The 13,437-nt window shown below is 36.8% G+C and overlaps 1 protein-coding gene across 1 annotated transcript in view; it reads left to right on the top strand.

Annotated features, from left to right (window-relative positions):
* TBCK (TBC1 domain containing kinase) overlaps positions 1-13,437 on the top strand; it is a 106,358-nt gene that overhangs the window by 20,668 nt on the left and 72,253 nt on the right. Inside the window, exons 4-9 of the mRNA XM_081959935.1 lie at positions 4,769-4,883; positions 6,702-6,775; positions 7,904-8,045; positions 8,518-8,578; positions 10,170-10,231; positions 11,126-11,187. Of these exons, the coding sequence (XP_081816061.1) occupies positions 4,769-4,883; positions 6,702-6,775; positions 7,904-8,045; positions 8,518-8,578; positions 10,170-10,231; positions 11,126-11,187 (516 nt within the window). The remainder of the gene's footprint in view (positions 1-4,768; positions 4,884-6,701; positions 6,776-7,903; positions 8,046-8,517; positions 8,579-10,169; positions 10,232-11,125; positions 11,188-13,437) is intronic.

The raw sequence follows: 13,437 nt of genomic DNA, 5'->3' as shown, positions 1-13,437 counted from the left end.
AGAGAGGGCTGTAAAGCACTATGAAGCAATATATAAGTCTAAGTGCTATTGCTATATTCGACAACAAAAATTTAAAGTTAGTAAGAAGCAGGTATGAATACCTTTAAGATGTTCTCACCATTATAATTTTGTATTAATAATCCAATAAACGCCGACTCACTGTGAATTACCATAGGGATTCACCATAGGGATTTGTGCAATGTTGGTGAAATACTCACCACTGCATTTTTAACATTAGAAATTTTTGCTTTCCTTTACAGCTAGTTTTGTTTTTCTTTACTACCATTTCCTTTAGTGAATGGGGTATTATTACCTCTTCTCTTACCTAGGTTATTTGAGGTCATGCTTTAAAAGCATGAATTATTCTCCATGTGGAAACAGAGGGTTCTTTTTCTTTGCACTGGCTGTTAATTTCAGGTGGCCAGAGGATATATTCCCATCTCATAAAGGTATATTTTGTTTAAATGCATATACTTAAAATTGGAGTCATATAATTTTTTATACTGAAAGATTAAAGTGAAGGTAGGAAATAAGTAAAAATTATTCCTAAATGTAGAGAATTGTCTGTTGCTAATTCAGTGTCCAAAATTTACTTAATTTTCTCCCCTCGAAATGGATCTCTTTACACCATAGGGTGGGTCTGGGGGATTTACACTACACATGGATCCTCTTTACACCATAGGGTGGGTCTGGGGGATTTAAACCTTGAATATTAAATGGCAACCTAAATATTTGTAGGATTAATCAAGTTTAACTTTATTTTAGTTGTGTTTTCTTACCTTGTGCCTTTGATTTTCTGGGGTGATTTTTTTTTAGGGGGGGGGGGAATTCTTACTCTTAATGGTAATAACCTGAATGGCACATATAATAAATAGATGCTATACAAATATAAAATTCCAATTAGATCTGAGAAAAGACCTTTGACATGAAACATTAAAGTATTGAGTCTGATGGATAAATAATATAACTGCATGAAATGTAATTTTTGCTTCTAAAGACAAAAGTTTTATGTTCTTGCTACAGATAATTAGGATGTGAGGCTCAGAAATCCACATGAATTTTAAATGGCCAGAAGGAGTAGGAATTTATTTAGCATATTAATCTTATTTTTTAAAAATCAAGCAACCTACTATTTTTCCACACTATTGAAATTTCTTATTGGGGAAAAGGAAAATAAATTAACTTTTGGCTATAGAATTGGGGGAATATGTCTCTTCATGTTTTGTTTGCCAACCACTATCTGGATTTTATACGTAGAACAGACTTTTCATAGAATTAAATCTATATTTTTGAGGTAAGAACAAGAGAAAACCTTCCGTGTATTTGTGTAAAATAAGATTTAGGGCTGATAATTAAAAAGATCTATTTTTTGAGTCTTTGTATCCAGCAATTGCCCATTGATATATGTGGGACAGTTCATTACTCAAGCAGTGTGATTTTAAGCTTACTTGTAAAACTCTGCAACATCTCTGCATCTAATTAGAGTTGTTTTAAGCGTTGGATCTTAGGCAAACAAACAGATGCACTTTTTTAAAAAGAAACTTTAGAGTCGTCTTGTCTGCTTATGTCATTCCCTATTTTCCTCTCAGTAATTATTGATAGAGTTCTTGACTTGTGCAAAAACAACATGAAAAATGGTGATTTTTGTCCCACAACCTGCACATATTCTAGCATAAGGTAGATCTGGATGCCCATAGAAGACTTGCAGATCCAGGGGAACGTTAATAATGCCTTCATTGGCTCATAATTAAATCCTCAGTTAATGTCATGTTTGTAATTTAAGCAGTGGGGTGTATGGAATTAAGCCTATATTGACTCCTGAAATGCATTGGTTTAGGCTTTTCACAGTATCTTTTGTGGACAATATATATGCAAAGGAGGCCCTCTAGTGTCTCAGTGGTGTACAATTTCCCATTTACACATTTCATAAATCTGGGGATCAAATAAAGTATCCCAAGTGTATAATCGGGACACGGCGGCTCAGTGGCTAAGATGCTGAGCTTGTCGATCAGAAGGTCGGCAGTTCAGCAGTTCAAATCCCTAGCGCCATGTGACGGGATGAGCTCCCGTTACTTGTCCCAGCTTCTGCCAACCTAGCAGTTCGAAAGTACGTAAATAATGCAAATAGAAAAATAGGGACCACTTTGGTGGGAAGGTAACAGCACTCCATGTGCCCTCGGCATTTAGTCATGCCGGCCACATGACCATGGAGACGACTTCGGACAGTGTTGTCTCTTTGGTTTAGAAATGGAGATGAGCACTGCCCCCTAGAGTCGGAAACACCTAGCATGCAAGTGTGGGGGAACCCTTACCTTTACCTAAGTGTATAATAATGCTCTTGCTACAGAGTTAGAAAAGACTTCAGGCATGGTGTAGTTCACCTGCCAACACACGGAATATAGTACATGTGCGAATGTATATGCTCCAGCATATAAAATTTCTACCTCTTTGCTGAGGATTCTCTACCAATGTTTGATCAGGTCATGTCATCCTTCGGATCAGTCTCACACCTAAGTTGATTGTGATGGTGGGAAGTGGGAAGTGGGAAGATAAAATGCTTTTTGTATTAACTTGTCAGCCTGACAGCTAAAGCTAACATGTAAAGTATGATTCTTGTACTATGAATTAAATGGGTTTGGAGAAGCATGCTCCATGCTCTATGGGGCCATTAACCAACTGTTTTAAGAAGATAGCCATAATTTTTTGTGTGAAATGTAGTTGCTTGTATTATACAGGTGAAACTCGAAAAATTAGAATATCGTGCAAAAGTTCATTTATTTCAGTAATGCAACTTAAAAGGTGAAACTAATATATGAGATAGACTCATTACATGCAAACAAGATAGTTGAAGCTGTGATTTGTCATAATTGTGATGATTGTGGCTTACAGCTTATGAAAACCCCAAACCCACAATCTCGGAAAATTAGAATATTACATGCAACCAATAAAACAAGGATTGTGAATAGAACAATATCGGACCTCTGAAAAGTATAGGCATGCGTATGTACTCAGTACTTAATTACTGTCTCAATGCGGCATGGCATGGAAGCTATCAGTCTGTGGCACTGCTGAGGTGTTATGGAAGACCAGGATGCTTCAATTGCAGCCTTCAGCTCTTCTGCATTGTTCTGTCTCATGTCCCTCATCTTTCTCTTGGCAATGCCCCATAGATTCTCTATGGGGTTCACGTCTGGCGAGTTTGCTGGCCAATCAAGTGCAGTAATCCCACGGTCATTGAACCAGGTTTTGGTGCTTTTGGCAGTGTGGGCAGGTGCCAAGTCCTGCTGGAAAATGAAGTCAGCATCCCCATAAAGCTCGTCTGCGGAAGGAAGCATGCAGTGCTCCAAAATATCCTAGTAGACGACTGTGTTGACCCTGGACTTAATGACGCACAGTGGACCAACACCAGCAGATGACATGGCTCCCCAAATCAACACAGACTATGGAAACTTCACACTGGACTTCAAGCATCTTGCAGTATGTGCCTCTTCAATCTTCCTCCATACTCTGGGTCCTTGGTTTCCAAATGAGATGCAAAAGTTGCTCTCATCAGAAAAGAGGACTTTGGACTACTGAGCAACAGACCAGGTCTGTTTTTCTTTAGCCCAGGTAAGACACTTCTGATGTCGTTGGTGGTTCAGGAGCGGCTTGACAAGAGGAGTATGACATTTGAAGCCCATGTCTAGGATCCGTGTGTGTGTGGTGCCTCTTGATGCACTGACTCCAGCCTCAGTCCACTCCTTGTGAAAGTCCCCAACACTTTTGAATGGCCTTTTCCTGACAATCCTCTCCAGGCTGCGGTCATCCCTGCTGCTTGTGCACCTTTTTCTTCCACACTTTTCCCTTCCACATAACTTTCTATTAATGTGCTTTGATACAGCACTTTGGGAACACCCAACTTCTTTTGGAATTACCTTTTGAGACTTTCCCTCCTTATGGAGGGTGTCAATGATGGTTTTCTGCACAACCGTCAGGTCAGCAGTCTTTCCCATGATTGTGATTCCTATTGAACCAGACTGAGAGACCATTTAAAGGCTCAGGAACCCTTTGCAGGTGTTATGGCTTAATTAGCTGAGTAGAGTAGGACACTTTGAGCCTAGAATATTGCACCTTTTCACAATATTCTAATTTTCTGAGATTGTGGATTTGGGGTTTTCATGAGCTGTAAGCCATAATCATCACAATTATGACAAATCACGGCTTGAACTATCTTGCTTTGCATGTAATGAGTCTTATCTCATATATTAGTTTCACCTTTTAAGTTGCATTACTGAAATAAATGAACTTTTGCACGATATTCTAATTTTTCAAGTTTCACCTATATAAGTTTTGACAATACTTACATTGGACTAAATCCCTGAGCTCAGCTTGAATTTTGATTTGAAGAGATAAAATTGTGCTATTGGTGTCACTCTGAGTTACAGAGACAATGAGGTCTTCAAGCCAGAAAGAAATCTAAGATTTGTAATTCCAGTTTAGTCACCCATCACAATGCCAACTTAATTCTTTTCTTCTATCTATAAAAAGCCTTTTGGTTGTCAGATACCTCCTCAAATTAACTCACAGTATATTAAATATAACAATAAAACACTACAATACCAAATCCCAGAGCATGATGAAAGCAATTTACAGCAATCTTCACAGTATGAGGTGAATTTCACTCTTTTAATCTCCCAGTCTATGTGGTATGAGAACGTGGTATGCAAACATCATCCAACAATATTGTGCTGCCTCAGAAGAATTCTAACCTGGCAATCTTTCATTGCAGTCCTTTCAGAACATTATGCATCGCCTTTGAAGTGCTACAAGGCTTGCAGTATCTCAATGAGCATGGAGTAGTCCACCGAGCTCTCTCACCTAATAATATCCTCATGGACGGAGAGGTTAGTCTGGCTATTGGTCTTCTATTATGTATTATACATGGAGGGCAGAGGCCTGAGGAAAAGCCTGAAGCAATTGTGTAAACAATTCTAATTTCACCACCACTGCATTTGCTTCTTTACAGGTAGACTTCAATTTATGAGTCACAATTTTTCAGAAAAAGGGCATTAGGAAGCTTAGAATGCTCCTGGAGGCTTGGGAGGGGGCAAAATTGAGCAAAAAATGGGCCGGGATTTCAGGAGGCAAAAAATGCTGTATTCAGTGTATAAGACGCACCCAGATTTTCAGCCTCTTTTTTGAGGGAAAAAGGTGCATCTTATACTCCGAAAAATACAGTAACACATTTGTTAAGTGAGTTTTGTCCCATTTTATGATTTTTCTTGCCATAGCTGTTAAAGTGAATTGCTGCAGTTGATAAGTTAGTAACCCAGTTGTTAAATGAACCTAGCTTCGCCATTGACTTTGCTTACGAGAAGGTTGCAAAAAAAAGAAAAAGATCACACGACCTTGGGAGACACAACGGTCATAAATATGAATCATCAGTGTCAAGTATCTGAATTTTTATCACATGACCATGGCGATGCTGCAAAAGGTGTAACAGTGAAAGCGGCCATGAGTCACTTTTTTCGGTACTGCTGCAATTTAGAACGGTCACTAAATGAATTGTTGTAAGTTGAGGATTACCTGTACTTAAAGGACTGGCAGAAAATGATACCTGTTCCCAGCCATTCAGCATGGAAGGAAAGCTGACTGGTACATCTGTGGAAGTGAAATTAAGTGGCTGAATGCAAATGTTTGAGCATATACCGTGTTTCCCCGAAAATAAGACAGGATCTTAACTTTCTTTTGACTCCCAAAATAAGCACTTGGCCTTATTTTCGGGGAGGTCTTATTATTTTTGACGTGCAGGAGGTGGCGAGCGTGGTCACCTCGTGGCTGCTTGCTGTGTTGCAATATTTTTGAGGAGGGCTTATTTTTGGAGGAGGGCTTATTTTAGTGCATGCACTCAAAAGCCCGATTGGGCATATTATCCAGGGAGGTCTTATTTTCAGGGAAACAGGGTATGTGCATGTGTGTAGATGGATTTGGAGGAGAAAGAGAGGAAGACAAATGAGTATTTGACTATTAGAGTGAAAATCATGTATGGGAAATAGACAGATTAAAAAGACTCTCCTTCCATTTCCTTTCCTTTCCAATAAATTTGCCTAGCCTCAACAGAGATATCTTCAATTTCTGCTGGAGTAGTCTGTTTCCATAAAAGCAATCTACTCCTAATTTATATAATAAAGACTTCCTTGGGATAATTTGTTTTCTGATATATCATGGGTATAAAAGTTGTATGTGTGCCCTATGTTGGAATATGCCAGTGAAACAAACAATTGTTCACTCACTCAAGCAATAACAGTTCTGTTTGGACATTGCCATAAATAATATTTTTCTATCCTCAGGAGATGAGTTCAGAAATGTTATCTTCAGTTTTGATTAATCACAATTTCTTACTTAGTGAAGGTCACAAACTCTGACTAAACATGGTATGTTTGAAACAAGCCAAAGTGTACAAGTAAAGGCGAAACATCATAGTACATTTTGGTGCATTTTTATATGGTGGATTGTTACAAAACAAACATTTCGCATGCCTGTTTAAGAACAGGCATGCTCAAGAAGTGTTTCTTTTTACAAAAGATAATTTTAAACCACTGGCAAGTCTTTTTTTCAAATTTTGTCCATAGGAATTGGAACCTCAAAGATTTGTATTGATGCTTATTTCTAAGGCACAAAAACTTTGTCAAGTAGTTAAATGGTTTATTTTCTTTTAACAGGGGCATAGTAAGTTGTCAAAATTTGGCCTTTATCATATGACTGCTTATGGTGCAGATGTTGACTTTCCTATAGGGTAAGTTGATTGTTTTAAAATAACCATAAATTAACGTTAGAAGAGTAATTTTGTAGATAGTTTGACTAAGATTGACATTTACTGCTCTTCCAATATTCCAGAAATACTATGTATGCATAGAATAAAATCACCAGTAAAGGCGTTTCTCATTAGAATCATAGAAATGTCACTTTCTATTATTCTTACGGCAGCTGTTTCTCATTGTACGCAGTCTGTTGCCACTGATTGAGGCTAAAAATCAGCAGCCGAGTCTCCCCTGCTTCTGTTAGTGCAAAAGGTCAGCCATCCAGTTGACTGTTCCTCTTGATTCCAGACAGACCCATGTCTGTGTCTTCCTTATCTCCCAGGTTTTCTGGACACTTCTGGGGGTTCGTGTCTGATGGCCCCAGTTGTGGCTCATCTTCCTACTCCAAACCAGTTTCTGATGGGGCCATCAACGAGAGTGAGAGAGAAAGAGAGGCAGGCAGACAGACCCTGATATACACATACGTTATTGCAGTAATGAAATCACGTTAACAATGATGAAATAATATTAATGTGATAAAAAAGGAGAAAATAGCAACTTAGGAAATTGTGTAAATAGAAGGAATGCTCTGAAAACTATAAGTAGCTTGGAAAAAAAGACTTACTTGTCCTTTCAAGTGGACTCAGTAGTGCATTTTAGACCTTTAAAAGCATGCTTTGACTTTAGGTACCAAGTCAATTCTCAATTTCCATGGCTTACCGATAAAACCCATTGGACCTTCAAATTGAGTTTAATGACAGAATTTTTTTTAAGTTATTCTGTCATTATGACTGTTCATTAAAGAAAAATATAGGCATTGGCAAATGAGTTGTGAAGTTTGTTTGTCATCACCTGTTCCTGAATAATTATTTTTTTTAAACAGTTTAACAAAATTTGAAGTATAGTAGTTTGAAAATAAGTTAACTTATCCCATTGTCTGGTTCAATAAACAATAAAAAGTGTTGCGGTTCTGAGAAATTATAAAAATTAATGTCCATACAGTACATACATAATGTTCCTTTTCAAGGCAATATCTGTGTGACCAAGAATAATTTGTCTCAGCATCATCTTACTATTTTGTTTTTTGTTTTTAATTATTTTAATAAATTGATATTCATTTTTAGGTACCCATCATATCTGGCCCCTGAAGTAATTGCACAAGGAATTATTAAATGCAGTGATTACATACAGAGTGAAAAGTCCTTGCGTTCTGGTCCTAAATCAGATGTGTGGTCTCTTGGTATTATATTATTTGAACTTTGTATGGTATGTGACATGTGTTTTTATGCTTTTGAGGGGAACCATAGTTGGACCACAACTTTCAACTTCATCAAAACTTTCAAAGACATTAAGCATTAGTGAGGATAATGCACCTGATCAGCCCCAGCTTCAGAAATGCTCTCTCTTTTTTCAAGATATTTGAGAATCATGCTTGGTATATTTTTTGTTCTATGAACTTTCTTTGAGTCATTTAAATTCAGACAAAAATTAATGTCCAGAAAATACTGCAGTTGTTTCACTTTCCCCCTTCTCCTGTGGTATGGACCAGAGGAAATTCAGCATAACCTTGAGATAGGCATACAAATCTTTTAGGCCTATGCACATTTTTACTAGGGTCTGTTTAAAAACAACAATTATCCTCACGGATGTCTCAGTTAATACATGATTTAAGTACACACAATGGCTATGTGGTTCATAATAACGCTTCATTAATCACCCCTTTTATTGTTGGTTTTAGGGCAGAAAGCTTTTTCAGAGTTTGGATGTAGCTGAGAGACTAAAACTGATACTTAATCTTGGTGAGTAATGAACAAATAACTGCAGATCATTGAAAGCCTGATAAAATCCCAAATGAGTACCGAGTCATTACTCAAGCTCTGGAATGTGGTATCTGAAAATTGGAAATGCATTCAGTCAGCTCTACCCATAAATGCAGCAGAGTATCATTGCTCTTAACTGCAGGTTATTAGGACAGTGAGACAACTTTCACCGGTCCTGGAGTGGAATAAGTGTTGACTACCTTCAAAATAGTTTCAATGAATATACCAACCTATGCCTTCATTATTCTTTTAAGTGTTGTAACCTTTTTTCTGGACATTGATTGATATTTTATCATCCCTTTTGCAAACACTGGGCCTGTATATAATAGCTACATTTAGTATCTGTAAAGATAACAACTAAAATGAAATAGGTGTGGCCTTACCCAATGTAATATTTATTAACCTTTTCTTAAATTTGCTACAACTGATTTATTTTTGTACTGTTTTGAACAAAGAGGAGCCACCCTACAGTTTTTAGGCTCATCAGACCATCCATATTTTGGAACATATATATTTAATACTGATATAAGCAACTTTACCCAAATTTTTATTCAACTCTTTCATTTCATTCTAAAGATATGGGAAGCTGTTGTGCTTCAGAGCAAAATACCAACTTCTAGCATCTTTATTTTCAATAATGAAACTAGGCCCCCAGACAAAAAGTAAAAATGATGAGTGGCAGCAGCCCAATGCTTTGTTTGGAAGTGTGCTAACTTACCCTGAAAAAAAAACATGGCAGAAAGTATGGGTAAAAGAGGAAGTAATAGAAAATAATGTTACCAATTTGCCTTTTGTTAAATGCCTTTTACTGATATTAGCTATGGGTTATGGCCCAAAGTCATTTTATAAGTACGGAAGATGTCATAAAGCAGTCATGTTGTTTGAAAACCCAGAACATTCTCTCAAAGTTATGAATTTGCCACAAATTGAAAAAGTTGGCTATTCCTGGTGTATTAAACAAACAAAAACACAGGTTGATTTTCGTTGTTGTGCTTAAGGTGATCAAATAATTTTGATCTCAAGATACTAGAATGAATTTAGTATGTGAATTGTTGACATCCAGGGTATCAGCTTTCTCCATAGAGATGAACATTTTCTAAGAGAGAATATTGTGAAATGGTTCTTGAGATATAAAATGAGGACACTTTAAAAATACTATGTTGTATCTTTTTGGTTAGTGTAGAATATTGCAATAATGTTATTTTTTTGTACAAGAGAGCCAGTTTGGTGTGCTGGTAAGTATGCCTACATAGAGTTTTGAATAATGCCCTTCATAATCAAATATAGAAATCAGAAACAAAAATGCTTACTCATCACTCTATTGGCTAGATTATCTACTTTGTGCATCTCAATTCCACACATTTCTGGATGGGTGTTTTGCTTTTGAGATACCAGATAGAAGAGAAGCATTATGTGCATACCAGTAAAAGAGGGGAAAAAACTATTTCTATAAATGTAAGAAAAAGCTTTTATAGGTTCAAGATTTCATGCTGTCTTTATAAATCTGTAAAAACATGAAAAATATTTGCTGTTTTCTTGAGAATTATTAATAATTCATTCTCACATACAGGATGTGTTGATGACATCGTAACAGTGCTAGCTGAGGAGCATGGATGCTTGGAAATTCTGAAGGTCAGAATTTCTTACTTATACCCACAATGATTAATTATCACTCATAATTATATGGTTTTTTAATATAATTATAGTAGATTTTTTCTTGAAGCATAAACCAAAAGATTTAATAACAACGCCTTTAAAGAAACTCCTTGGTCCTTAGATTGATTACTCTCTGAATATCCACAGTTACTGGATATTCACTCCTATCTGCTATATTAAACTGTTTCTGCTTTTTCTGAATTGGCATGTAATGAAAAAAATTGCTGGGTAATGGACTGTGGCCGTAATAAAGATTGATTGAAAATCTGCTGTAGTATATTTAGTTGATTTTGTTCAGTCCTAAAGTGTAGCAGATATAATTTATACCCCAGTTCTTGGTTGTAAATCAGAAGAAAACTTCACTTTAATTCATTTTGAAAGTAAGAGCCTATATTTTGGCATGTTTTGCTTAGTGTTTGTATATAACATGCAACTATACCCTACTTGAATGTAGGCCAGAGAAACATTTCTCAGATGTTACTTCAACTATTTTGAAATTGTCTCTTTAGAATTAAGATTTGCTCTATCTCCTTCTGAATGTTATGGAACATGAACCATTTCAAAGAGCATTTAGTTGAATATTTGCTATCCTTAATTTATTTAACTGTTAATTAGCCATATTGATTCATTTGTTGATCTTATTTTATTATTTTTTTAATCTATTATTTATATATTTTTCGCCATGGCAATTACAATTTCTTCAGGTTTTGCAACTTGGATTAGTTATTGGTTTTAATTTATTTATATTTACTGTGGATGTTTATGGCTATTGTAGATGTCCATTGTTTGTTTAAACCATATAAACCATCTGTATTGATTTGATATAAATAAATGAGTTAACTAAATTGAAATTTATATTTTACGCGTTAGGAAGTTCCTGAAAATATTTTAGCTCTACTTAAGAAGTGTCTTACATTCCACCCTTCCAAACGGTAAGTGACCTTACAAATACATTAATTAGACTGAAAATAAGCAAAACTACAAGTGTTACATATACAATTCGTTGCTCTCTATTTTCTAAAATGAAAAGCGTAGATATCTAGGTCTACTTTGAAAAATGTACGTCCATTATGTCTAGCAGCTTTTTTGTCCATATTTGGACTATGATACAAATGAAGCAGATTCAGACTTGAGTAGACCAAAAAGCAAATAATAGATATCAAACAACCATGACTTCAGTCCCATTTTATAGTTCTAGTTAACATCTAGAAATATATTGTAGAGTCGCAAGTTGTGTTGCCAACATAAACAATAAACAGCCAAGAAAGAAGAACAACCAAGCTCAGAGAGCAACAAGGACTCCCCATTTCAACCTTGAGCTACAAATAGTTTTCTTCATTGCTAATTTATATTCTTTGATCTTTGACTGTATTATATTCAAGAAGCTTCCTTACTATACCTCTCCTAACTATGCAAGCAGTACTATTCCTTCTGTCAACCTTGAAATGAACCTGGCCGAGGCCATCTTGGAGGCTTCAGGGTTGCCACAAAGCAGAAGAAGGGACAGGGAGGCGGGGAAATAGCTACATGGGGTTTTATAGTCAAAACAAAAATATTTTCTGTGGAAACCAAGGACATGCTGATAGGTGGCTGGCCAAGGGAGTAGTGAAGTAACCAGGCAACCAGCCAGCATCTTGATTGGACAGTGTGACCAGTGACTTGGGGGAAAGGGGAAACTTTTATTTGTTAATTAGATGAAAGCAGTGGGAACTCTGAGTCGGCTTTCACCAGTTGTGCCAATATGATGTAGCCAATAAATTGTTCTTTGAGGAATTTTCCTGCCTCGGAGTTCTGGTTTCTATGCGTGCATTTCTTGGAACGCTGATCTCTTCTTTTGTGTTTCATGTCCTCAGTAATAAATATATCTCTGATTGAAAATGTCCAGGCCCCATCCATCTCAAATTAAGGATGTCTGAAATGTCAATGTGTAGTCAATTCATTTCATCTTTCGCTGTGTTGAGTTTCCCTGCATTCATGCAAAATTGTTATTCTTTGTGATTTGGTTTTTCTTTTTCTGCATGGATAACATCATCAACTATGCAGGTAGCCCTCAACTTACAAAGTTCATTTAGTGACCGTTCAGAGCTACAACAGCACTGAAAGAAGTGACTTATGACCCTTTGTCACACTTGCGACCATTGCAAGCATCCCCGTGGTTATGTGATCAAAATTCAAATGCTTGGCAACTGGTTCATATTTATGACAGTTGCAGTTTCCCGGGGTCCACGGGATCAGCTTTTGCGACCTTCTGACAAGCAAAGTCAAATGGGGAATCCAGATTCACTTAACAACCATGTTATTAACTTAACAAATGCAATGATTCACTTAACAACTGTGGTAAGAAAAGTCGTAAAATTGGGCACACTCACGTAACAAATGTTTCACTTAGCAACATAAATTTTGGATTCCATTGTGATCATAACTTGAGGACTACCTGTATTATTGTATCCTGAAGCCTTTAATCTGGACACATCATAATCACAGTAGGGTTCCAAAATATCCTCAGCTTTCCTCAGTAGTAGGTGAAGCGCCATCCAAACTGAGGGTCTCAACATCTGCCCCTAGGTCATCAGTCGTCTTATATTTCATTCCTGCGTGGCTTTCTTAATGTACAGGAGTAGTTTACCATGGTCTTCTCTTAAACAGTATGAAATTTCTTTGCTGTTCTCAAAAAGTAATCTTCTTTCCCCCAAATTCTTCCTGTATCACTGCTGACCAGTATAAATGTCTGCCTGATTTAGCTGAGCAGCCTGATTGACCTTCACGTTATGGCTGACCCTTTTGGCATTACGAAGACTTGGAATGGGCTCCTGGCGTTATTTTACTCATTACCGTCAGTAGCAATGCACACATAAGCGCCAAACCATGAAGAGGCAGCAAAGCATGACTCGGGGGGTTGGGGTGGGTTGTAAAATTATACCATCAATTTTAATTTACTGAGACGTTGAGGCAGGAGTCGTGTGTCTCTTTTTGATCCATGCTGCATGCACAAATGGATTATTCTTGTGAACAGTCACATGGCCTTGAGGATTGACTATGAGTTTGCAAAATATAATGCTGGGGGATTTGCTTTAATTGCTAATTAAAATACATGCAGTGAAAACAGAAAGTGTTGTTTGTGAAAAATAAGGCGTACGTGTGTGTGTGTGTGTGTGTGTGTGTGTGTATAGATAGATATAGAT

The sequence above is a fragment of the Natrix helvetica genome (assembly GCF_964273705.1).
Source record: "Natrix helvetica genome assembly, chromosome: 7".
NCBI classification, from domain to species: domain Eukaryota; kingdom Metazoa; phylum Chordata; class Lepidosauria; order Squamata; family Natricidae; genus Natrix; species Natrix helvetica.
Note: the sequence above shows the minus strand (reverse complement) of the source record. Positions and strands in the feature narration are given on the sequence as shown.